Raw genomic sequence first — 26,049 nt, 5'->3', positions numbered from 1 at the left:
CTGTGTATTTAGGTGGGCCTCGCTCCACCTAAACCTCATACTCTTACCTGGTCGTATTTAATTGGAGTTACCGAAAGGGTTGAGTAATAAAATTTCATGTATATATATATATATATATATATATATATATATCGAACCTATAATTTCGATAATGCCATAAAAGGAACTTGAAGTTTCATCCAAGAATTCACCATACATGTTTAATCCTATTTTTCATACCATATTATAGAACCTGAAGTTCTTATTGATTGCTTATGGAAATTATTACCCATAGCACTAACTATTATCCTTTGAATCCTTGTAGAGAATGTCAAATCTCAACAAGCTTGACTTTTCGAAATGAATTACCTCAAGTGGACCTAGGATGTCAAGCTTCATTTGATTGCAAATAAGATGAGATCAACGATTATTGCTGACAACATCACCCCTGAAGATATGAAGGCAAGGGCTATGATTTTCATCAGGAAACATATGGAGGAAGCACTAAAGGTGGAATATTTAGCTGAAGAGGACCCACGGTCCCTTTGGGTCGCTCTAGAAGAGCGATTCAACCATCAGAGGACCAATTACTTGCCGAAAGCAAGGCACGACTGGCAGAACATACGTTTGCAAGATTTCAAGACTGTCAACGAGTATAACTCTGAAATCTGCCGGATTCGGTCACCCCTAAAATTCTGTGGAGAAGAGTTCACAGAAGCTGATCTATTGGAAAAAACTTTCTCCACCTTCCCTCCTTCCTGTGTGGTCATGCAACAACAATACAGGGAGAGAAACTTTGCTAGATTCTCAGAATTGGTCACCGTCCTGTTCTCAGAAAAGAACAACGACCTACTTTTGAGGAATGATCAAGCAAGGCCTATTGGCACTAGAATAATTCCTTTACCTAAAGCAAATGCTATTGCCTATCACGAAAATAACCGTGCAAGGAGGAACTGGGGCTGTGGAAGGGAAGAAGGTCTGAACATCTGAGACATGGAAGGAGAAATGGGCCCAGAAATGGTCCATATGACCGTGACCACCAAGGTAATCACCCAAGGGGTCGAGGAGGACGTGGACAAAGCCCATGTAGTGGAAACCGAAATGCCTAGGTCTAACAAGCTCAAATTAGAGAGAATGTTAGCCCAACCCGTCGCCCTCAGAATCAGCATAATCTATGTTATAGATGTAGAGGCACTGACCATTGGTCCTGCACCTGCCGTGCAACAAATGAAGAGATAGGAGAGTATCACGCTAGACGCGGAACTCGAGAGGCCAACCTTGTGGAAGAGTCATTTCCTATGGATACCACCTTAGAGAATACTGATTTCCAAGCAGCCAATGGATACGTTGAGGATTGAAAACTCGAGGACATGGACATAATATGCACTTGTGCCATATCTATATTAGTGTTATGAATAATGCTTTCTATTTTTTTTTTATTATCTTTGGTGATTTTTGGAATATTGGTTATGCTTGGATGTTTAATTCAATAAAGTTATTTATTTTCATACATGTGATCCATTGAATTAAATTTATGAATAGGCATGTCTTGTGGGGAAGTTTGTTGTCTGGCTGATAGTGCTACTACGCACACCATACTCTGAGATAGGAAGTATTTTTCAAACTTATTGCCTATTCATACCTCTGTGACAACTATATCAGGTCAATCCAACCTGATAGAGGGCCATGGCAAAGCCCATTTTATGTTGTCCAATGGTACTGAAATTTACCATTAATGAGACCTTATATTCTCCACGTTCTAGAAGAACGTTATTGAGTTTTAAGGATATTCGAGTCAATGGTTGTCACGTTGAAACCACTGAGTTTAAAGGAGTGGAATATCTTTGCATAACCTCCAATTTAAATGGCCTTAAGCGTACATTGGAGAAGCTAAAATGCCTTTCGAGTGGTCTCTACATGACTACCAGATCGATTGTGGCAAATCACATAACTGGCCAGAAGTTAACCAATTCGAGCAACTACTTGCTTTGGCATGACCGTTTGGGACACCTAGGTCAAAGTATGATGTGCCATATCCTAAATTCATCCCATGGGCATTCCCTTACCAATAAGGATCTTGTGTATAGTAATACATTATGCCAAGCTTGCTCATTGGGAAAATTAAACATAAGACCATCATATGCAAAGACTGAAAAGGACTCCAACCTTTTCCTACAAAGGATACAATGCGATATATGTAGACTTATCCAACCACCATGCAGACCATTTAAATATTTCATGGTCTTGGTTGATGCATCGACAAGGTGGTCACATGTTACACTATTGTCCACAAGAAATGATGCGTTTGCTAAACTCCTTGCCCAAATTATTAAATTCAGGGCTCACCACCCAAATTATCCAATAAAGTCCATAAGACTTGATAATGCCGGAGAGTTTACATCGAAATCTTTTGATGATTATTGCATGTCCCTTGGGATTAATATTGAGCATCCATTTCCCTTTGTTCATACCTAGAATGGTCTCGCAGAAGCGTTCATTAAAAGATTACAAATGATCGCACGGACCTTGGTAACGCGCATTAAGCTTCCAGTATCTGCGTGGGGCTATGCAATTTTGCATGCAGCCATGTTGGTTCGACTGAGGCCCATTGCTATCCAACCTTGTTTCGCGTTACAGTTGGTGACTAGGTACGAACCTGATGTTTCGCACTTACGCATATTTGGGTGTGCAGTTTTCGTGCCAATTGCACCGCCACAACGTACAAAAATGGGTTATCAACGAAGAATGTGCATATATGTCGGTTACGAATCCCCATCCATTGTATGTTTTTTAGAGCCCTTGACAGGCGATCTCTTTACCGCTAGATTTGCGGATTGTCACCTTGAGGAGACAGTCTTCCTGTCGTTAGAAGGAGATAAGAACGTAACCGTTCCTGATGAACGAAGTGAATTGACGTGAAATGTCCCCACTATGTCTCATCTTAATCCCCAAACTGCACAACGCGATAATGAAGTGCAGAGAATTTAGATCTACAGAGTGTAGCGCAAAATATGCCAGACGCTTTCTCTAATCTAGCTAAAGTGACAAGATCACATATACCTACTACAAATGTGCCTGCAAGGATAGATGTCCCTGTAGGACGTGTCGTCCCAGATGGACGAGGTACGACCATGGCGGCTAGCCAGTCACATGTCCCTGCCTAGAAGCGAGGTAGACCACTAGGTTCGAAGGATTCTTATCCCCGGAAGAGGGTAAAACCAGCACAAATGAATCCAATATACATCGCAATCTCAACTGATCCATCTCACGAGACAATTTCGGATTATGGGTCCGTCCTAGAAGAGACGGCGTTAGGGGATGCTCCAACGTCTGAACCCACTCTCGAGAATAGGGAATCTCAGTAAATTATGCATGCTTAAGTGAGATCTGGAATTAGAATGAGATTATCATCGATGATATATTTGTATTTGCGGTAGCTACCGAAATTATAATTAGCAATGACATCGAACCTCGCTCCGTTGATGAATATCAACGTAGAGACGACTGGCCAAAGTGGAAAGAAGCAATCTAGGTTGAATTAGATTCCTTGACAAAGGGAAAGGTGTTTGGGCCTATCGTTCCTACACCTCCCCATGTTAAACCTGTAGGATTTAAATGGGTATTTGTAAGGAAGCGTAATGAGAAAAATGAGATTGTGAGATACAAGGCTCGACTAGTGGTTCAAGGATTTTCTCAACGCCCTGAGATTGATTACGAGGAGACATATTCTCTCGTAATGGACGTCATAATGTTCCGCTACCTTATTACTTTTCAATGCTAATTAACCTAAGCGAAAGCACCTAGATTAATCCTATCAAACATGCAATCAAACCCTAGAAAGCTAGTCAATCATGTCATGTTTAACGCATTACACATAGAGAAAGGCTATCAACTCAAGTGTACAACTTAGTATGGAAAAGTCCACCTAATTGCAATCCTCATTAATTAAATTCGATCTTTGTACAAAACCTTTACTACTTTGATTCAAGTTTACACAAAACGAAAAGTCGATTTCATGTTCTTAAACCTAGCACCAATTATACATAAACCCTATAAGTGTCGACCCAAATAAGATTAATACACAAAGGATATCTATAACGCAAATTTAATTAAACAAACTCACATAAGCAACTCTCGAATTACAATGTATGAATCTGAAAATTCTCAATTAATCATAAAATTCCAGAATTTAACAATTGTTCAAACACATATGTCAACTAGAACAAAACCTACGAAATCAAAGCAAAGGTTACAAAGGAGAATCAGATTACACCGTGGATGAAGATGAGATGGATGATAAATGTTGTGGTCTCTTGAAACTCGAAAGCAAGCTTCAAGGTTGGAGATGGATGATGGATACTCACGACTATGCTTCTTCTCCCTTGGCCTTGCTTGAACTCGTGGCTTGCTCTAGAGGATGGAAGAACTCACGGCTATGCTAAGAAGATTTTCTGATTTTTTTCTAAAGTGTAAATTGTATGGGGGAGAGGAACCCCTCTCAACGTCAAAGAGGTGGGTATATATAGGAGCACGGCTAGGGTTCACAAAGCAATCAGAATTTTCCACATAGCTTCAACCAATGATAATTCGCCAAGTAAGCTTGTGATGTGGTCCAGCCAATCATAGAATGCCAAGTAAGCCTTGTGATGTGTTCCAACCAATCAAAATTCTCTAAAATACCTCCCTAATATTTAATTGCCGAATTTCCTTGAAATTATTCTGATTTTCTTCATGAATTTCGGCTAACATTCCTTTAGGGAATTTAGGGATGAATCTAGACGCCTTTGAGACCTTTTCTTGGTGCACACATATATTCTTTCCTTAAGAATTTCCCTTGAATCTCTCTTGGCATCACCTTCTTGATTATTTCTGATTTTTCACGTTGGCAATCACACCAAATTATTCCTCCAACAATATTTCTTTCCATAAAAGTCTCCCAAGAAAATCTCTCCTTGAAATCCTCAATCAATCATCTTTAATTCCCACGTTGTCACCTTGTTTTTCCTTAAGTATTGCACGGCAAATTTAATCCCCAAGGAAAATATATTTTCCTTTTTAAAAAAAAAAACTCTTCCTTGATTCTCTCCTTGCCATGTCATCTTCATGAAACTTCTCGTTCCATTTATGAACTCAATTCAGCTTATTTATTCCAAAAACCTGAAAATAGAAGCTTTCTAAAATAAGAAATGGAAACTTTCTTAAACTAAAATGGAAACTTTCTAAAAATGGAAAATAGAAACTACAAAACGAAAACTTTCTACAATTAGGAACTTTCCCAATCAAAGAATGGAAACTTTCCTAAACAGAGTTTTATTAAGGAAATAACGCATAAAATATAGGGAAATAACAGTTAAAACGTCGCATTAAAATGCTCCTATCAATGTGGTCACAGCTTATCTTTATGGGGATCTTGATACAGAGTTATACATGAAAGTTCTTGAAGGACTTAAGATACCCGGTGTAAATAGTTCTAGACCACGGAACACGCTCTCCATTTGTTTGAGGCGTTCACTTTATGGATTAAAACAATCTGGACGGATATGGTATAACCGTCTAAGTGAATATTTGGTCGGGATGGGATATGAAAACAATGAACTATGCGCATGCGTGTTTATTAAGAAAAAAGTTCTGGATTTGCAATTGCGGCGGTCTATGTCGATGAATGAATCTGATTGGTACTCCTGAAGAGATCAAAGAAATCGCCAGGCACTTGAAGTCTGAATTCGAGATAAAAGATCTTAGGAGAACGAATTACTGCCTCGGCCTGGAGCTCGAGCACCGTGTTGATGGGATTCTGCTTCATCAATCAAACTACATCTAGAAGATGTTAAGACATTTTAATGAGGATAAATAGAAGCCCTCAAGTACTCCCATGGTTATTGGAAATCTAGATCCTAAGAGAGATCCGTTTTGTCCTGCAGATGATAACGAAGAGATATTGGCACCAGAAGTCTCATACCTACGTGCAATAGGGGCATTATTGTACTTTGCTCAATGCACTAGACCAAACATTTCATTTTCTGTGAACTTGTTAGCTAGATATAGCTCTGCGCCAACACGCCACCACTGGAATGGGATAAAAGATATTTTTCGCTACCTTAGAGGTATGACTGATATAGCTTATTCTATCCCTATGCATCAAGAAATGGATCAAACCCCCTTGATCCTCAGAATGATGCTCGCCTTGTTGGATATGCTGATGCAGGCTATCTATTAGACCTGCACATGGCGCGTTCCCAAACTGGTTATGTCTTTACCATTAGGAATACTGCAATTTCTTAGAGGTCTACAAGACTCTTGTTGCTACCTCTTCGAAAAGCAGTACGTGAATGTATATGGTTGAGAGCCATCACAAAGCATGTTCGAAGCACATGTGGATTGTATTCCATCACTGATGAACCAACCACTATCCACGAGGATAATCCTGCTTGCATCAAGCAAATGAAGATGAGTTTCATCAAAGGAGACAACACCAAACATATTGCACCGAAGTTCTTCTTCAATCAGCAACAACAAGAGCATCAGAAGATTGAAATCAAGCAGATTTGATCTGAAGACAATCTTGCAGACCTCTTTACCAAGTCACTACCAAAGTCTACATTCTAGAATCATGTACAAGGTATTGGTCTGTGTAAATTATCTGAATTACCTAACATGTAATTTTTAAGGGGAGTATCCTGAAGCATACACACTTGACCATCGTGTACTCTTTTTGTCCTTCTTCTAGGGTTTTTTTGTCCCATTGGGTTTTGACGAGGCACATCTTTGGCATGGTCACCCCACTTACTGCATCTTGAAGATGCTTTGATTCGACATATATACATCTGCTCATCTTTTCCCTTCGACCATTGGTTTTTCCTACTAGGTTTATCGGGCAAGGTTTTGGTGTAGCAACTCTAATGCATCCCTCTTGTAGACATACTACCTACTTATGATGCTGATAAGAAGACTTCACCTATATATGTTGTGATACGACTACTCCACATTCACACGCGTTATGCTCTTTTTCTATTTCGACCAATGTTGTTTTTCCCACAGGGTTTTTTATTAGTTGGCAAGGTTTTTGACGAGGCAACTTAGAAGCGCCCAGCTTAGGCAACACTATTGACATGAAATATCTAAGGGGGAGTGTTGTAAATAGTTATGGCTAAATCATGTAAAATAGATGCAGAGTGATATGTGCTTTTCACTATAGATTAGTGATTGATAGAATTGTGTATAAGAGTAATTGGTGTTGCTATTAAACGTTGGCTTTTTGTATACACCATGTACTCCTATATAAACCTCCTCATAGTGAGATGAATATACACACTCCATCTCTATGCGTCCAAACTCTCTCTCTTTCTGAAACACTTTTGCTTTCATTTTACAACATCTTTCCAACTTTGGTCAACATTTTTATTGTTTTGCATCGATTGCAGCCTTGTGCTTCACTTGGCCCAAAAGTTAAATTGCATTCATGCTTACCATCCAGACTTAAAGTTCTGATGGCTCTCAATTTACTTTTACATGTTAATGTCAGCTCATGGAGTGGCCTACAGGGATCAATTCCTGTTTTATTTCATGGTGAACATTTTGCCAAACCATTCTTTTTTCTCGAAGCTTGACATTGGTTTGATGAAAAAAAAAAGTAAATATTTTTTTCACAAAAACATTATAGTTTCTTTTCTTAAAGAATCAATGTATCTATATATTTGTTACCATTAATGAAAAAAGAAACATTCTGAAATTGTCTTTGTTGCTAGTAATTGAGAAGTGGGTACTTTGGTTTCTATTATTAAGTTTTGGAAAGTGTACATGAAAGTATATATGAACTAGATTAAGCCATACTTGGCCATGCCATTGGAGAAAATAGATAAAGAAACCGATATTATTTTCTTGAATTGACTTTGATTTAAATTTGATTTTTTTGTAGGTCACAATATTGTTGCGCGTGGTAGAATCGATGGCCATAACAAACTTTATGCAAACTACTTTGTTGTTCAACCTATCTTCAAGAGTCATATATTTAGACGGAGGTTCCGTATGAAATGACCTCTTTTTTTTTTTGCAAATTCATGCCGTAGTGGAAAATCATGATTCCTAATTTTGTTAAAAAAATGAATGCCACTAAAGTTCTCAGTTTGTCATCTCTCCAAAAGATGACAGCTGCACTAAGAATGCTTGCTTATAGTGTGCCGGCAGATCAAGTTGATGAATACCTATGAATTGGCCAAAGTAAAGTTATTGAAAGTCTGAAGAGATTTGTAATTGACATGACCCGCCTCGGATTTCAGGATGGCCCTGCAAGGCCCACCTTAGAGATAATTCTACCGAGAACTGGCCGAGTCACCCCTAAAGTAGACTACTCAAAATACTAACCCACAATAGATTAGAGCCAAATGAAGAAGTGCGGAAGCTATTCGTCAACTATACCTCGAACCATGTACGCCCGACCTCAACTAATAACACCTGCAAACTGGGCATTAGAAACCGAAAGGTCCAGGGGAAAGTAGACGAAAAACGTTAGCGTGAGTGGACAAAAATAAACAATTTAAAAGAAAAAGGATTTCATACTTTCCCACATTTATTCTCTTAAAAATCTGATGCATGTAACAATAAGAAAACACATTTAGCTTTAAATCCAAGAATTTCAAAACTATAAACCGACTAGCCTCGCCAGTCACAACATTCGAAAAATATATCGTAAAACGGAAATCTCATTTCTCAAGAAGATAAGACCAGCCACGCTGGCTACAGTGAAAAACGGACTAGCCCTGCTAGTCAAGCAACAATAAGATATGCGGAAGAAGTATCACCATACGAAAGAAGGGAGACTCCCAGGCTCGGGTCGGAGTGTCCCACACTCTGGAGCATCCCATGCTTTGCTCTACTCACCCACGAACACATAGTAAGCAGGGAGGAGTATGATAGGAGCATTTTAATGCGACGTTTTAACTGCTAATTCCCTACATTTCCTGCGTTACTTCCTTAAAGAAACCCTGTTTAGGAAAGTTTCCATTCTTCGATTGGGAAAGTTCCTAATTGTAGAAAGTTTCCGTTTTGTAGTTTCTATTTCTCATTTTTAGAAAGTTTCCCATTTTAGTTTAGGAAAGTTTCCGTTTTTCATTTTAGGAAAGTTTCTATTTTCAGGTCCTTGGAATAAATGAGCTGAAATGAGCTCATGAATGGAAAGAGGAGCTAACCAACGTGGGAGGAAAACAAGATGAGATACAAAGGGTTGTATAAATGAGCAGAAATGAAGAAAAGACACTTTCCTGTTTCAACCAGGAAATCCTGTCCAGAAGAGGAAACCTTGCCAAAACGAGACTCTTGAGTCAACCAAGAATGGAAATCGAAATGATGAAGTGTCATGGTGTGAGAGAAGCTTTTCTTCACCTTAGAAGATGACATGGCAAGGAGGTGACGCAAGATGGCCCAAGAACTCTCTAAATTAAATTGGATTTTCGGCAATTGGACAAAAGCCCATGAAATTAGGGTTTTGTGACGCAAAGAAGTATGCGTTGAGTTGTTTGCCGTGAAATCCTAAGAGGAAGAGAGAGAGATGGCGTGAAAATAAAGAAAAGAATAAAAGATTATACCAAGAGATTTTCTAGGGAGATTTTTATGGAAGGAAATATTCTTGGAGGAGTTAATTTTGTGTGATTGTCGTGAAAAGAGAGAGAGAAAGGAGGAAGCCAACGTGAAATTCAGAAAATATCAAGAGGAAGACTTTGGGAGAAGAAATAAGGAGAAGTTTAAGGAAAGAAGAAGTGTGTGCAAGAAGAAAGAAGTCCAAAACAAGTCTAGGTGCATCCCTAAATTCCCTAAAGAAATTTTGGCCAAAATTCATGAAGAAAATCAGAAAATCCTTATATAATTTCGGCAAGGATATATATTAAAGGAATTTAGACTTATTTTGGAGTTTTGTGATTGGTTGAAAGACACACTAAAACTTACTTGGCGAATTCTCATTGGTGGAAACTATGTGGAATTTTATTATAATTTCGTGGAAAATCATAGAAGAATCAAGAAGCTAGGGCAACACCATGCCGTTCCCTATATATACCACCCTATTCTTGACATCAAAGGAGTTCCACACTACACATTTTCAGAAAAAAAATCATATAGTTAACGTCTAGCCTCTCATCCTCTCTCCATCCTCTAGTGCATTCCACGAATTTCAGGCAAGGCCAAAGAAGAGAAGAATGAGCCATGAGCAATCCATCCATCAACCACCATTGAAGACTTGCTTTCAAGCTTCAAGGATCCAAACGTCTACATCTCTATCTCCATCATCCATCCACGGTGTAATTCAACCTCTTCTTTGTAACTTTGTTTTGATTTTTGTTGGTTATGTTCTAGTTGACATTGATGTTAGAACAAAGTTCTTAATTCCGAATATTCTATGATTGAATAAATTTCAGATTCCTATATTGTGATTCTTGGTTGCTTTTGTGAGATTGTTTAATTAAATTTATTTGAATGAAATCTTTTATGTATTTATCTTATGTGGTTCGAAACATATAGGGTTTATATATAATTGTTGCTAGATTTAAGAACATGATTCAACTTATTGTTTTGTGAACTTGAATAAAAAGTAGTAAAAGTTTTGGACAAAAACCGAATTTAATTGAAAATGATTGCAATTAGATGGACTTTTTCATACTAAGTTGTACACTTGAGTTGATATCCTTTCTTGTGTTCTTCATGCGTCTAACATGTTATAATTGCCTAGCTTTCTAGAACTTGAATGCATGTTTGATAGGATTAATCTTTGTGCTTTCACTTAGGTTAATTAGTGATGGAAAGTAAAAAAAAAGGGGAAATCGTTTGCTTCAAATGTTTCACATGATCAATTCTTTCTCATGACTTAGATGAATAATATTAGGGTTGAATCGAATTTGATTATAACTTTGGTTTTGATCTTTGTTTCTTTCATTTCATTCTTGTATTTGTGTTTATATATTTGCTTTGCTTGGTTTCTTTTAATTTTCGAAATCCTAAATAAAAAAATCCCCCTTAATTCGTAAATATGTTTATACTTCCTTATATTGTTGTAAATAAAATACTTTTTTTTAATTTTAATTCTTTATTTGTCCTACAATGACAGGTGTACCTTCAATCCATGGATTAGATCGATCCCTACTTGCTTATACTATTGATGATATTTTTAGGGTTAAATTATATACTTGCTTTAAGCGTATCAGAGTACTAATAGGCTAGCTAGCAATAAAATATAGCGACCCAGGTATGGTGGGTAAAAACCATTCAAATCTAGTAAATCTATAAGGCTTCCCCATAAGTCCTGCGAATAAAGAAAACACGGGTACAATTCCCAACTGTACCCGAAAATTCTCATAGTAAGTCACAAAAATCAACAGCGTGTCCCACTTAGAGCAATAAATGCATGCATCAATATTCAAAATCAAACGTCCACTCACAGTCAATGTTCTAAAAATCGGCGCCTAGCACCGCCTAGGCGCTAGGCGAAGCAATCCCGTTCCGATTCTCCCCTAGTCGACCGAGCTGGGCGCTGGGAATAAAGTCGGCCGCCTAGGCGGGGCTGGGCGTCTCTGGGCGGTCGGCGCCTAGGCGCTTTCTATCTTTTTTTTGGCCAGCATAATCTCTTCATCTCCTCCCTGAACTCGTCCAGATCCACCGTCCCTCTCTGGTCGCAGTCGAACTTATCGAATATGGAATCAGCTGATCCGGCGGGGTCGCCACTTCTATGCCGAAGTGGGTCTCGATCAATATCATCGACTCGAATGCTTTCTGCAGCTCCGACCGGGACAGAACACCATCGTTGTTCAGATCCAAAGCAGCAAAACGCTCGTCCACGCTCTTCTTGAACTGCACCTCGTCGCTCACGAAGTCCTTCACCGTCGTTCCGTCAATTATCACCACTCCCATCTTACCTCCGTCGATTTTTCTTTTCTTCTTTTCCTGCGTAAATGTCTGCCAACATCTATCCATTATCTCATTGAGAATGAAAGGGACGCGTGGTGTGGTGTTAATTAAACATCCTCAGCTAATATCTATCCATTTATTTTATTTATATTTTAAGTACTTTTATTATTTTCAAACATTATAATACTTTTTATATTTTTTTTATATAATTATATGTTATAAAAATAAAATTAAAATTAAAAAAAAAAACCTCCTAGTCCCCGCCTAGGCCCCTAGGCGCTAGTCCCTGGCTTTCCGCCCGACTAGCGCCTAGCGTTTTTTAGAACCTTGCTCACAGTACTGGTTGGCGACCACGCAAACAAGTTCCTTCGTCAAGCGGTAGCTCGATATATCGTCCTGTACACAAGTACACTTCCATAAACGACAATTCGAATAAATAATTACGAACCTAAACGAAACCCGAAAATCTCTATCTCCATTACTTCTCGGATTCAATCCAAATCACACCCATAACACCAATTCCTAGATTTACATATTCCATAACGAAAACGAGGGAAATTTGACGGCTGGACTTCCCACAATTCAATTACAAAACTCCAAACTTCGGAAAATCACAAACAATTCCAAACTCCTCCAAAATTCACCAAACTTCACATACAAGCTCTACAACATTTATAGGATTTAATGGGCTAAAAACTAGAATCAAAACACTACCCTACATGCTGCAGCCGCCTCCTCCGCCACCAGCTCTTATGGCCACTAAACTTTGGTAGCAGCACCTACTCAACATACCCAACAACTTTCTCAACTGAGACAAAGTCAAAAAACGAGTAAAAGTACCTCAACAATTAAGGAGAAGGTTGAACCCGATCGGTGGCTCAAGGTTAGGCAAAATGATCCTTGGCAAAAACCGAACCTTCGACGCCGGTTTGGTGGCCGGAGAAGGCCAGAATCGGAAAATATCGACGTTGACTCAAAACTGCTACAGTGACCGTCCTCTTCTTCTCATTGCTGCACCTTCCACAATTCAACTTAAGCTACCAAACGAACCAGAAATGAAGAGAAGGAAGAGAGCTTTCCAACGACAGCTTATGCGTCAAAATCCATTGCCGGATGGAGGAGTTATGGCCGGAAGAAGGTGAAGAGGTCGGAGAGGAAGAGAGAAGAGAGAGAGCTCGGTAAGTTTCCGAAAATGAAAACTTACCACAGTAACTCGGCTATTTATAGACAAATTATCATGAACAGTAACTTTCATATTTCACTTATAACTTTCGCATACGAACTCCGATTTTTACGTACCACATATACACACGCTCGGTTTAACGTCCTCTACAACTTTCATGAAGAATATTTTCTCAAATTTTGACCCGAATAAAAAGTCAACTTTTAGGGCCACTAAAATTATCGAAACAAAGTAAAAAGTGAAAGTAATTGTCGTTTACCGTCCAAATGACTAGTAAACAGGTAAATTGAGATACGGGACTTTACAGATTTGTTAAGGCAGTTGTTGAAATTTTTGGTGATGAGTACTTGATATCACCAAACAGCGATGACATCGCAAGATTGCTTACTACAGGCGAAGAACGTGGCTTTCGTGGAATGTTAGGGAGCATTGATTGTATGCATTGGAAATTGAAGAATTGTCTTACAACATGGCATGGTTTGTATTTTGGTCACATCCATGAACCAACAATTATTTTGGAAGCTGTGGCTTCGTTTAATCTGTGGATATGACATGCGTTCTTTGGACTCCTAGGTTCTCATCATGGAATTAATGTGTTGGAGAGATCTTCTGTAGTTGCCGAACTTGCTGAAGGACGTGCTCTAGAAGTGAAGTACAAAATCATAGACAATGAGTATAAAATGGGATACTCTCTTGCTGATGGGATATATATATCCCCAGTGGGCAACCTTTGTTAAAACAATTTGAGCTCCACAAGGGAGAAAACATAAACATTTTGCTAAACTTCAGGAGGGACATCGAAAAGATGTTGAGCAAGCATTTTACTTCCAGGCCATTCTGGACCACAAAACAGGCATGAGAAAAACAAGGTAGTGGACTGATGGAAGCAAATGCATGGCATCATCGTGTAGATGGCAATTTCGTCAGTAGTTGCTCTTGTTGGAGTTGGTGTGGGGATTTTTTTCCTCTTCTACGTGCCATTTCTATTTCCAGTTGTTTTTAAACATGGAAGTAATATTTGGTACAAGATTTGTAAATAAATCGCCTTAATCTGCAGCTTTGTACTTACGATCTATCTATGATACTTATGTATGTCTAAAGATGGTTTGTATGAACAAAATAATGAACCAAAAGAAATCTAAACTGGATGTATTTGATTTTTTGTTTGTTAATCTGTGTCTCCCTATCTGACGTGTGCTGTGTGTTTATGCAATCTAGTGTCTTGGAATTGATGGATGCTGCAATTCCCACAAAAGAGTTGGATCCTATTAAACAAAGAATTCTACAAGTCAAGGGTATGAAGGTAAGTAGCATATATTCCTCATAGGTTGGTAAGTTGTACAATGTTTGTAGAATTTTATTGATCTGCTCATCTCATCTTTGAAACTCCCTTTGTTAGTACGCTTTAGGAATAAGCTTTCTAGTTGTGTGTGTGTGTCATATGTAAAAGTAAAGTGGCTAGCAGTTGGCTTACAGATGCTTTGAGTTTGAAACTATCTTTCAACTATCCAACTATATACAGGGTTGCCATCGGTTGGGAGGAAGGAGAGCTAGTTGATCTCTTTATCTTGATATACATATTGAGGTTGCTGCTTCTGCTCTACATTTTTTCATGCTTTATGTAGCTTTAAGTAGGCCTCAAAGTGGTCTATGTGAGGTTGACAAATATTGTGTCATTTTTCTTGTCTAATGCAAGTTGGTTGAAGCTTTTCTCTGGCAAGTTGATCATTTTGTAGTGTTAGCGCAATACATGAATTTGTGGTTTTATTTTGTGAATTATGTGGAATCATAAATTAAGCTGAGAAAATTAATGGAAAGCCCCAATTTTTATATGATGAGAAATATATTTATTTTTCCAGCAGCAGTTAGATGATCATTTTGCACATCATGCTTGTCAAAATGAAGTGATGTGTATAAAAACATAACAAAACAGTAATGCCAAGGAAAACGATGTCAATTGCGAGATTAGAAATCAGTACCAAAATAAAAATCGATGTTTCATGATTAACAACATATCGAAATGTGCCCACAAATTCGATGTACCCAAAACCAATGAACATCGATTTCTAAACACGAAAACATAATCTATTGCCAGCGTACAAATCACTTACTATAAAGTAAACCAATTTACCATGAAACACAGAACATCAATTTTAAAAACTTGAAGTGATGTCTACGATGAAATAACACATAAGTTCATATGAAAAGAAGCGATGTACATAAAACCAGTAATCATCGTTTTACATAAATAAAAACAATGTCCCGTGTAAAAGAACACATCATTCTTAATAAAATAACTGATGTAGCCTAAAGGCACATACATCGTTCTTAGGAAAAAAAAAAAAAGTGGCAAGATGCACGTAAAAATGGCCAAGAACAAATAATAGTAATTGATTTATGATTCTACATTAACTCAGTACTAGATAATGGTAGGTGAAGCTAACTCTTTCAGTCAGCTGCGAATCTGGAACAGTTTAAGGCATTTCGGGTCGATGCGCATCATTGATGGCTGGGGTTGGAATCACAGGTATTGTGTCATTGGGTCACTATCTACTTGTGCTGTCGTCTCAATCCCTGAAAAATCATCTTCTTTCATCCATCTATCAATTTCAGGTGTTGGTAGTTCCTTCACCTTCCTTGCATTCTCTCCATAGCTGCCTTTTGCAACTTCTTAAACTCCTCCATTTATGCGGTGAAACTTTTGTTCATCTCAGAAGCTTCAATCCTAATGCTTTCCTCTCTTTGGGAAACTTCATGTCTCTCTTTTTCAACCTCGCTCCTTAACCTTGCAGTCTCCAAGCATCGTTCCTCAATTGTTGCTTTCAATGCTTCCATAGTGCTTGAAATACATCTTTTCTCGGTAGGAATATATGAAACATCACGCAGCGGACTCCAACTCCTCCAAGCACCTCACTCAGTTACGATTCTCCGGCTCAAGAACCTCTGTGTAGATATCTTATCTAACTTGTAGAGTAATATCAACATTTAACTTCTTTCTCTCCTCTTCAGTCTTCTCCAAATCTTGATGCATTCAAGCATGAAATTAATTATAAGTAAACAATATAGTTCATAAACAATTCAAGTATGTATAAAAATATTCCATTCCAATACATATGATGGTCAGAAGCAATTTTTTTTTTTTTCAGCAAGTGTAAGACAATGCCTACGATATCAACATCTCTGTTTGTGTTGCAGTCGATTAATTTGAATGAATCCATATACTACATTCTATCTTGGATATTAAGCTCTAATCATGGTCTATTTAAACATGCGTATTATGTCTATATTTATCAAACCTGTTTGTCAAACCAGATTCATCAAAGCATCTATGTTTGACAAACAGGTTTCATACTGCCTAAAATTTGATCAGTTTGATGTGAACAACTAAGAACGGTGCATTAGTCTACATGGTAACCTAAGTCTAGATGATTTGCAAGTAATGTAATTATCTTTTTGGAATGTTTCTACAATCATTTGAAAGTAGGATACAGATTTGCATAAAGATGACATAGCTATAGGTAGATATCTGAACAAGTTTAAGAAATTAATGATCTAATCCAACAACAAAAATCATGATCAAGTACAGTGAGAGATCATTTTTCCCATATATGAAACCAACTCTCAAAGATAAGCCATTATATGAAATTCCAAACAAATCAAACATAGAACATCATTTGAGTAAAAAAGATTATAGAACTTGATTCAAAACTAGGCATACAACCACAATGGAAATATTTCAATTTCAATACTCACCACTGCTTTGGTAGATGCAGCATCAACATACTCATTTTGTTTGCCATTCTTACAGTGTGTTAACTAGAAGATTTCCAACCTTTTAGGTTCTTTCTCAACCCATTCTCAACTTGCTGTGATTCATGATATCCACATTATTCAGCATCAACATCCATTTATGAAAAGTAGCACAGGTAAATGAACATTACAAAGCAAACAGATTTCACATAGATTTCACCAGTCATTACACAGATAGCCATGATCCAGCAAATCATTACACAGATTTCACCGGTCATCACATAGATAGCAATCTTCACAAAGATTCATCTAGGCAACGACTGCTATAAGTTTGTCGGTTCATGTTTATGTGATAACCTTAACTTCCTCGCTGAAAATCAATTAGACGACAACTTTAACGGGTTGTCGCTTAATGTTTATGTGATAATTTGAACTTCCTCACTGAAAACTAATTAGGCGACGACTTTTACTAGTTGTCGGTTATTGTTTATGTAACAACTATAATTTTCTCGCAAAAGACCAATTAGGCGAAAACTTTTACAGGTTATCACTTAATGGTTATGCAACAACTTGAACTTCCCCACTGAAAACCAATTAGGCGACCACTTTTATGAGTTGTCGGTTAATGTTTATGTGACAATTTTAATTTTCTCTCAAAATGCCAATTAGGCGATGACCTTAATGAATTGTCATTTAATGTTTTTGTGACAACTTGAAATTCCTCGCTAAAAATCAATTAGGCAACGACTTATATTAGTTGTCGGATAATGTTTATATGACAACTTTAATTTTTCTGCAAAAGACCAATAAGGTGACGACTTCTACGGGTTGTTACTTAATAATGATGCGACAACTGAAACTTCCTCGCCGAAAACCAATTAGACAATGACTTGTACGAGTTGTCGATTAATGTTTATGTGACAACTTTAATTTTCTCATAAAAGACCAATTAGGTGACGACTTCTACGGGTTGTTACTTAATAATGATGCGACAACTGAAACTTCCTCGCCGAAAACCAATTAGGCGACGACTTATATGAATTGTCGTTAATTATTTGTGCAGCTATTAGAACTTTATAGCATATTGTTTGTATCTTCTTGTCGACATGAAATTTTTCTTTTCTAGTTAAATTATATTACTTAAACTAGTTTGATTAGGTAATATATTCCTTACTGGATTATGATTCTAATCTTAGTCAACTTTTATTTATTTTAGGGGGAATGTCCAAAATCTTATTGAGGCCCAACAACAAGTACAAAATCATCATTTTCTTGTATAAATGAAATCAAGCGATCAAATAAATAGGTATGGGACAAGGATTAGAATATCCTTATATATATATATATGTGTGTATATATATATATATATATATATTCTTTTTTGGAGGGACTGATATATTATATAGGAAAAATATCTTATCTTCTACCGTTTCTGTAAATTTTCTCCGATATCGTTAAATATCTCTGATATATTGGATATCTAGGATATATTCACATAAAATGAAGAAAAATCTATAAAATGTGAGAAGAGAAAAAATAAAAAAGTTACTCAATTATTCATAGAGAAATATATATTATGGAGTATGGAGGTTATGTGTGGTGTAAAATTTAAGAATGGTTTCTAGTTAGGAAATGGCCTAATAGAGAGACAGCGCAATCTATTTGGAAAAAATTCCTTGAGGTGAAATCTCTCAAGGCGATTCTGGGTGAGGTGAAATCTCCTCAAGCCAATCGAATATGGTTGAGATGAAATCTCTTAAGGCGGATTTGAGTGAGGCAGAATTCCCTCAAGATAAATCTATGTGAGGAGAAGTCCCCTAAAGACGAATATGGGTGAGAAATAATTGTCAAGTGGAATCTAGGTGAAGAGAAATTCCCTCAGGGGAAATCCGAGTAAAGATAAATCCCCTCAAAGAGAATCTGAGTGAGAAGTAATCCTCTTAAGAGAAATATGACTAAGGAGAAATTCCCTCAATCATATATATGAAAGTTTCGAAGAATTTTTTTTTTTCATTTCCCCCAAGCTACTATTGCTTTTCTTAATGATCTTTATGAAGTTTCTAGACCCAAATAATTTGTTAGATACTTTTTCTTTTTGTTGTTTTGGATCTTTTTAAGAACTCCTTATAACCATAAACGAAAGAATAACCATGTAGTAAGGACAAATTGAATATCTGTTATGCTATTTTAAACTAATATAAAAATCATGTAAAAAGTTATTCTAATGAATGCCTCTTATATGAAGAAAAAAAAAATATCCCACCTTTACATCCCACTTCACTCTTCATATTCCCTCCATTAGCTTGAAATAAAAAATAAAAATAAAAAAATAAAAAACTTACCTTATTCCCTTAGGTAAAAAAAAAAATTTACCTTATCCCTATTCCATGATCAAACCCTAAAAACTCTTCTCATATATTCTCTCTACTCGCCGCTGTGTTGTGGCCTAGCTCCTTCTTTAGGTAATTGCTTACAGTTTTTCCCTATTCTCTTTCAAATTGTTCAACTTAATTAATCTTACAACTATTATTATTGATATCATATTTCTTTAGGTATAACTACAGAGCGACGGGGCTTTGAAATCATATTGTTTGATTTGATATCTTGGTTCTTTTTCAATAAAGAGAACGAATTTAGATATCTTGGTTCGTTACCTAGCCTTGTTGCATATTTTATATGAATTTCATCTTCTATTAATTCGTCCCTTGTGTATGTGTTTATTTCTTGATTTCTTTGAATTTTTCCTCGGTTCTAACAAAATAGAGCTAATTAATTAAGTATTTGTTCTTCTATGTGCAGGAAGAGTCATACAAAATTGGAGGCCAAAGCTTCCTTTTGTATTTCTTCAATCTGGTACATACTTGAGCAATCTTGTTTGTTAATTGTTTTGCTTAAAAGAATTCATTTCCAATTTGTGTTAAGTATATATTCTTTTAGCACTACTAGAATTATGGCCTCAGACATCGGCCAAAAACCGATGAGAAAAAGAATTCCAACCGATGTCTTAGTGGGTGATGAGAAAGATCCGGAAAATGCAGACATCGGTTTTTAGCCGATGTCTGGTATAATTATATACATCGGTTCTTCATTATAAATCGATGTAAATACGTTTAAATTCTGACAAACTTATATGTTTATATATTGTTAAACCCTTATATTTTTGCCTTTAATGCTTATAGAAATATAGATCCTATAGCCCAACTATACATTTTAACATCATTATTTACTTAAAAACGATGACTGATATTGTTTCACACATCAGTTACCATGAACGTTTCTTGTTGTTCATGATTTAGACGTGTAATTTGGCTCATATCCTACCATTCCTTATTCAATAAACACAGTTGAATATTATATTGATGTCGCTTTTGGGAAGCGACCAATTTAACCCTGAAATGTCATTAGTAGTATAAAGTAAATAGGGATCGTTCTATTCCGGGGATTGAGGGTACACCTGTCATTGTCAAACAATTAAACAATTAAAATTAAAACAAAGTATAATATTTACAAATATATGACAAAATATATACATATTTACGAAAAGGGGGGATATTTTTGATTTTGGTTTTCTTTTTCGAAAATAAAAGCTAAGCTAACAAAATAATTAAAATGCAAAAACATAAAAATACAAATGGGATGTGAGAACAAAGATCAAAGTCGAAACTCATGATTAAAATTGATTCAAGTTCATCATTGTTCATCATAGTCATGCAAGAGGAATTGATCATGTGAAACGTTCAAAAGCAAACAATTTCCCATATTTTACTTTCAATGCTAATTAACCTAAGCGAAAGCACCTAGATTAATCTTATCAAACATGCAATCAAACCCTAGAAAGCTAGTCAATCATGTCATGTTTAACGCATTAAGCACCTAGAAAGGCTATCAACTCAAATGTGCAACTTAGTATGAAAAAGTCCACCTAATTGCAATCTTCTTTGATTAAATTCGGTTTTTGTACAAAACCTTTACTACTTGTCGATTCAAGAACACAAAACCAAAAAGTTGATCCATGTTCTCAAATTCGTAGCAACAATCACATAAAAACCCTAAATGTTTCGAACCATTCAAGATTATCATACAAAAGATTTCTATCATGCAAATTTAATCAAACACTCACACAAAAGCAACCATAAATCGCAATATATGAATCTGAAAATTAACAATTAATCATAAAATTTCAGAAATCAATAATTGTTCAAACATGTGTGTCAACTAAGGCATAACCAACGAAAATTACAAAGCAAAGGTTACAAAGAGAATCGGATTACACCGTGATGAAGATGAGATGAATGAATTGATGAATGGTCTCTTGAATTTCGAAAGCAATCTTCAAGGATGGTGATGGATGATGTGCACGGCTTGTCCTCTTCTTCCTTGGCCTTGCTTGAACTTCGTGGTTGCCCTAGAGGATGGAGAAGAGCACGGCTAGCTAGAGAGAGTTTTTCTGATTTTTTTCAAAGTGTAAACGTAAAAGTCTTGGACCTCTTGACGTTGAGAGAAGAGAGGAATATATAGGGGACGGCCCCTAGGTCTCCATGCCGTCCAAAACCCTAGAAAAGCTCACGGCTATTGCTTGCTTTGTCCACATATTTTCCTCCAATGAATTCTTGCCACATAAGCCCTATGAAGTGGTGCAACCAATCACAAAATTCCAATATTAATTCCCTAAATAATTCTTGCCGAAATAAAAAGATAATTTCTGATTTTATACACCAATTTCGGCAACAATATATTTAGGGATTAAAGAGGGATGAATCTAGACTCCTTTTAGAGCTTTTTGTGTTCAACACATATTCTCTTTCCTTTAAAAGCTCCCTAAGAAATCTCCACGAAATCTCTTTTATTTTCTGATTTTTCCCCACGGCAAAACCCTAGTTTGTTTCTTCATTATCCCTTGGCCGAATTCCCTAGGGTTTGCACGGCAATCCCTCCTTTTTCTCTTGGCTTGGACGGCTAGGAGTCTTCTAGGGTTTATCTCTTGATTTATTTCCATAAAAATAGCCCTAGAAAGTCTTCTTTTAATTTCTGATTTTCTTGGACGCCTCTTCCTTGTTTCTCTCTTGCAAATTTACGGCATAACATCTTTAGGACTAGGGTTTGCGTCACAAACCCTAGTTCCATGGGCTTTTGTGGGCTTTTATCCAATTAGCCGAAAATCCAATGAGTCTTGAGAGTTCTTGGGCCTTGTTGCTTCAACTTCAAGCCTTGTCACCTTCCAACGTCATAACACTTCATTTTTCCATTTCTTTTTTATGATAACGTTGGAAACTTCATAGGTAAGCTTTCCTCCTTTTCGCAGGGTTTCCTGGTTGGACCAGGAAAACTTCTTTTCTTCATTTCTGCTCATTTCTGTGGCTCATTGTTCTTCATCTTTGCTCCCCTTGACTTTCGCAAGCTCCTCTTTCCATTTGTGAGTTCATTTCCACTTTTTAGCTCGGAGGTCCTGAAAATAGAAACTAATAAGAAAAATAGAAACTTTCCTAAAATGAAAAATGGCAACTTTCCTAAACTGAAAATGGGAAACTTTCTAAAAATGAAAAATAGAAACTACCGAAAATGGAAACTTACTAAAAATGATAAATAGAAACTACAAAAATAGAAACTTTCTACAAATAGGAGCTTTCCCAATCAAAGAAAGGAAACTTTCCTAAACAGGGTTTTATTAAGGAAATAACGCAGAAAATGCAGGGAAAAGCAAGTAAAACGTCGCATTAAAATGCTCCTATCATATATGAACCGATTTATTTACTTACATTAACATCAGATTCTAGGGAAAAAACGATGTTAATCATCTTATACTACATCGGTTCCAGTAAAAGAACGATGTCTAATGCTATGTAATATATCGAATCACTAAAAAAAACGATGTCCATATATTTTCATAACATCGGTTTTCTTGTCCTCATCAATGGCAATACTTATATTGGACATCGATCTTTGTCTAAAAGACGATGTGCAGTAGCTTATGGCACATCGATTCCAACATAATAATTTGATTTCCTGTTGTTAATGGGACATCGATTTTGATTTTGGAACTGATGTATCTCTCTTACTGGACATCAGTTCTTATAGCTATAACTGATTTAAACTTTATACATAGACATCAGTTTGAAATAAGAGGATTGATGTCCACAAAATATGTAGCTGCTGCTATACAATATTGCAATATCCACAGTTGACCAAAGTGATTTCAATATATATTGGGGTATTTTGTCCAAAATCATCATCATTGACGGTTCACAAAATAGGCAAAACAAAACCCCAATTAACCTACTACAAGGCTAGCCTAACAATGCCTATATATAGCAATTTTGTTCATAATTGCTGCATTCACTTCATCTACTACAAAAAAAGTGAACCAAAAGCTATCTAGCCTTACTCAAAATCCTCATCCTAGTCAGAATCTACAACAAGGTCTGTAAGTAGTCAAAGTGAACCAAAAGCTATCTAACCTTACTCAAAATCCCATCCTAGTCAGAATCTACAACAAGGTCTGCAAGTAGTCGACCACCTCCATGCGCACCTCGTCAAGTTGTTGTTGGGTATATCATTTCCGAGTCTTTACCGCCCACTACAAATATATATATATATATATATATATATATACACACAACAAACATATATCAATGTAAGTCATAATGAAATGCGCTAATATTTAAACCAAAGTTTCTGTTAATTCCTAATACGTATACCTTGGTCGAAAAGGAAAGTGTGTCATCATTAATAATATCCTTCATGTACCGCATAACATAGTAGCCACACTCAATTCCACCCGGTTGTTTAGGTACGCCCTATTTATTCACGTTATTAATTAAATTTGAAAGACTATATCACTCTAAATCAAATATTATAACTCAATCAACCACTTATACAATGCTTACCGGGAGTAGTCTTAATTTAGGCATTTTGTTAGCCCTCCCCTTTTCAGCATTGTAACTTTTAACCGCACTGCATGCACCACCAAATGTGTCCAGTTTCAGCTGAAATGTTACTTGGTGAAAAATAAATTAAAATAAAGAAGCATAACATTGCTTACTTCATCACTGCAGTTTCCCATGCCGTGTAATGGACCGATTTTGACAAAGGGTCTAAGATGTAGACTTCATCCTCCCAAATGATTGTCAAAATCCAATGTTCCCTACATTATTTCATAGCCCACATGATGCAACTAACCAAGCAGAATGCAGCTGACCACTAAAAGTATAAAAAGAATACTTACCCCGGATTGTAGGGCATAAAGAATATACGATCAGCCTTTCCCTCTTTCAACCGATCCACTAAGTAAGGACCAAATCCTGATCTCTCACAACTATGTGGCTGCAGGATCAATGAATGCAAAGGTGTCCAACTCATCTCTCTCAGTAAGAGTTTCATGTAGGTGACTGTGTCAAAATAGACTAATTAAATTGCTGAAACTTGAGACATTTAAAATCAAAGTTTGGGTGTTGAGTAAGAAGGTTCTTACGCCATGTATGCTGCTATCACTCCTTGGCCAATTTTCTCCATTTCTAAAAGATCAGTGACATTCTCAGTCAATATGAAGAGCTCTTTGTGTAACCCGAAGACTTTATCGTCCAACATCGTGCTTATCGACTCACTAGTTTGGCTCATAATAGTTTTGGCATGTTTATACAATAATTTGCAGCGCTTTGGTAAAAATGAGTTTAGCTCAGCTTGATCAAACAATTGTTTGACAAAATCCATCTTCCTTTTCTTTTTCTGTTAGCATATAAATTAAATCACATCATTATTTAATGAAATTGACTTTAATTAGCACATCCTACAGTGGCAAAATGAAGCTGATCCTACTAAATAAATTTCTTCAACAACTCACACTCACTTCAAACAACAATATGTAGATCAGATTTAGGTCCTTACCTTATTCACTCTTCGAATAACAAGCTCCTCAGGCCAAGCCACATGACTTCCAACAGCTTGGCCAACCAATCCCATCTCACCCTCCATTGGGAAAGGAAGTCGTGCTTCAGCTTGAATGGCCCCATCCACTGACACCCTAACACACCCCTCCTATTAACATTCTCATCCTCAAATACGGTACCAAAAACAACTATGTTGCTGATGGTATCCACTGCTAACTCACATGTTCCACCCTAGACGAAGAACCAAATGCAAATAGTGCCCAATGTAAACATATTTCAGAAATAACATGAAAGTAAAAATCATGGAACTGGAATTAAAATAATATATAGTTACCATTTCATTAGGGGGAGGAACAACCTCGCAGTCCTGAACCTCTTCTTTCACCTTGGCTTCATCAAGATTATTTGAGGTATTTAGTGTTCTATCATGGATACTTCCTTTATCCGATACAGGGGAAATTCTACAGTTTCCCACAACATGGACATTCGAAGGTGGAGTGTTGGGTGTCTTCCCTGTTATCATTGCTTCTAATGCAGCAATCCTTTTATGTAAGAGCTCTTCTGCTTTTGCTTGCTGTGCAGTGAGCATTTTCTTTGTCTCCTCCAACTCTCTATCACGCTCTCTATCACGTGCTAGTAAGTCTGCCTTGGTAATTCTAATCCTTTTCAGCTTCGGAAGTTTAAAGTATGTGGAGGGATTGATGAAGCCTCCAACACCCCTCACTCTACCCGAGTGTTCAGGAGTTTCTAATGCTTGAGAAAGAACATCGCTACTCCCTGAAATCTCAAGCTCACCTTTACTTTTCTTCTCCAACAAATCATCCTAATAAGATATAGACAGATTAGCTACATATGGGGAAAATAAGCCAAAAATTACACTAACAAAAATTCATCCTAATAATCAGCAGCTATATCAATGTTTTTCTAGTTAACGGGCACTTACTATCTTTGTCACCACAGCTCTAGCCTCTTCATCTATGTCCCCATCTTTACGTTGACGGGCTTTCTTCCACATAATTGCACGATCTATTACCTCTCCTTCAGGCAAAGTCTTTTTCTGTCCACAGATTAAAACTCTTTGTAAATACACTATACAATTCACTTGATAGATATCAATAAGCTCATAAAAATGGAAACCAAAAATACAAAGGACAAACATATTACAACCAGCTCCTCTTCTAGTCCAATATATCCTTTTCTTGATAATCGATGATGATATTTTCTCTTCCGAACTCTTTCACTTTGTTTATTATGTAGTTCCTGCACACACACAAAAAAAAAAAACAAAAAAAACAAGACCATTAATTGTCTCAATCACATATAAATCACAAATTTTGCATAAGAGTTCACTTCATAAAGTATAAT

At 36.7% G+C, this 26,049-nt stretch overlaps 1 protein-coding gene and 1 pseudogene across 1 annotated transcript; one reads left to right on the top strand and one right to left on the bottom strand.

The window, feature by feature from the left end:
• Positions 1-393: 393 nt before the first annotated feature.
• Positions 394-969, top strand: LOC112203716. The gene has a single exon (XM_024344643.1). The coding sequence runs from the start codon at positions 394-396 to the stop codon at positions 967-969; it is 576 nt and encodes a 191-aa protein (XP_024200411.1).
• Positions 970-11,560: 10,591 nt separating this feature from the next.
• On the bottom strand, positions 11,561-11,916 carry LOC112203707 (annotated as a pseudogene).
• Positions 11,917-26,049: the final 14,133 nt, after the last annotated feature.

Source organism: Rosa chinensis, chromosome 1 (genome assembly GCF_002994745.2).
Source record: "Rosa chinensis cultivar Old Blush chromosome 1, RchiOBHm-V2, whole genome shotgun sequence".
Lineage (NCBI taxonomy): Eukaryota > Viridiplantae > Streptophyta > Magnoliopsida > Rosales > Rosaceae > Rosa > Rosa chinensis.
The sequence above is the reverse complement of the archived record's forward strand: the minus strand, read 5'-3'. Positions and strand labels throughout refer to the sequence as shown.